Source organism: Nicotiana tomentosiformis, chromosome 5 (genome assembly GCF_000390325.3).
Source record: "Nicotiana tomentosiformis chromosome 5, ASM39032v3, whole genome shotgun sequence".
Lineage (NCBI taxonomy): Eukaryota > Viridiplantae > Streptophyta > Magnoliopsida > Solanales > Solanaceae > Nicotiana > Nicotiana tomentosiformis.
The window spans coordinates 43864387-43865999 of record NC_090816.1 but is presented as its reverse complement, the minus strand read 5'-3'; the positions used below and the strand labels follow the sequence as shown (position 1 = coordinate 43865999).

Sequence of the window (1613 nt, the reverse complement as noted above, 5' to 3'; positions counted from 1 at the left end):
ATGGACTCAGGTGCTTCTAATCATATCTCTGGTAATAAATCTCTTTTGTCGAATATTGTGTATTCACAGTCTCTTCCCACTGTTACTTTAGCCAATGGGTTTCAAACTAAAGCAAAAGGAGTTGGACAAGCTAATCGCCTATCTTCTGTCACTCTAGATTCCATTCTTTATGACCCTAGCTATCCTTTTAGTCTTACATATGTTAGTCCTTTGACTCGTTCCCTCCATTGTGGTTAGTCTAAAGTAGTCTCCTCGATCCTCATTTGGTAAGTTCAGCACAATTATCTAGGAGTTTGGCATGACTCGTAGTGAAGCTGATCACTCTGTATTTTATCGGCATTCTCCTTCAAGTCTCTGTATTTATCTGGTGGTGTATGTTGACGATATCATTATTACTGGCAATGATCAGGATGGTATTACTAAATTGAAGCAACATCTCTTTCAACACTTTCAGACTAAGGATCTGGGCAGACTAAAGTATTTTTTGGGTATTGAGGTCGCTCAGTCTAGCTCAGTTATTGTGATCTCATAGCGGAATTATGCCTTAGACATTCTTGAGGAGACAGGAATGACACGTTGTAGACCTGTTGACCCTCCGATGGATCCGAATACTAAACTTCTGCCAGGACAGGGGGAGCCGCTTAGCGATCTTGCAAGATATAGGCGGCTGGTTGGTAAATTAAATTATCTCACAGTGACTAGACCTGGCATTTCCTTTCCTGTGAGTGTTGTAAGTCAGTTAATGGATTATCCATGTGATAGTCATTGGGATGCAGTTGTCCGCATTCTTCGATATATAAAATTAGCTCTAGGTAAAAGGTTATTATTTGAGGATCGAGGCCATGAGCAGATTGTTGGATACTCAAATGCTGATTGGGCAGGATCACCTTCTAATAGACATTCTATGTCTGGATATTGTGTTTTAGTAAAAGGCAATCTAGTGTCTTGGAAGAGCAATAAACAAAATGTAGTTGCTCGGTCTAGTGTAGAAGCAGAATATCGAGCAATGGTTATGGCAACATACGAGCTAGTTTGGATCAAACAATTGCTCAAGGAGTTGAAATTTTGTGGCATCAGCTAGATGAAACTTGTGTGCGATAATCAAGCTACCCTTCATATTGCATCAAATCTGGTGTTCTATGAAAGAACTAAACACATTGAGATTGACTGTCACTTCGTCAAAGAAAAGATACTCTCAGGATATATTGCTACAAAGTTTGTGAATTCGAATGATCAGTGATAAGTAGGGATTTTGACCGCTTATTTGCTCTCTTTTACTTACGTTTTAGCTCAAAAATATATAAAGGTATTCCCGAGAACTAATTAAATGTGCTTTCTTGTAGGAATATTGGAAAACGAGCCAAAAAAGTAAAAATCAACTCAAAAAGGAGTAAAATTGGACAAGAACCAAAACAAGGCAAAAAGGGCTACAGTGTGGACCACACAATACTGTGTGCGGCCGCAAACTCTGAAGATGCACTAATAAGATTTCTTCATAGAGTGTGGACCACACAATTATTGTGCGGCCGCAGAAGACTAGACTTAGAGAGCTGAAGTTTGGGAGCTTGAAGATGTGCAGACCGCAGAAAGCCATACCCACCAGTCAGTCTCAA

The 1613-nt window shown here is 39.7% G+C and overlaps 1 protein-coding gene across 1 annotated transcript; it reads left to right on the top strand.

Moving 5' to 3' along the window:
* On the top strand, nucleotides 1-1081 carry LOC138892260 (secreted RxLR effector protein 161-like). The gene is made up of 2 exons (XM_070175964.1): nucleotides 1-232; nucleotides 549-1081. The coding sequence occupies exons 1-2, from the start codon at nucleotides 1-3 to the stop codon at nucleotides 1079-1081; spliced, it is 765 nt and encodes a 254-aa protein (XP_070032065.1).
* The last annotated feature ends 532 nt before the right edge of the window (nucleotides 1082-1613 follow it).

What these genes read in the sequence shown, in the direction of transcription:
- LOC138892260 (XM_070175964.1), top strand. Translation starts at nt 1, where the DNA reads ATGGACTCAGGTGCTTCTAATCATATCTCTGGTAATAAATCTCTTTTG. An exon ending in GACTCGTTCCCTCCATTGTG is followed by an intron (nt 233 to 548) that starts GTTAGTCTAAAG and finishes ATTATGCCTTAG; the next exon opens with ACATTCTTGAGGAGACAGGA.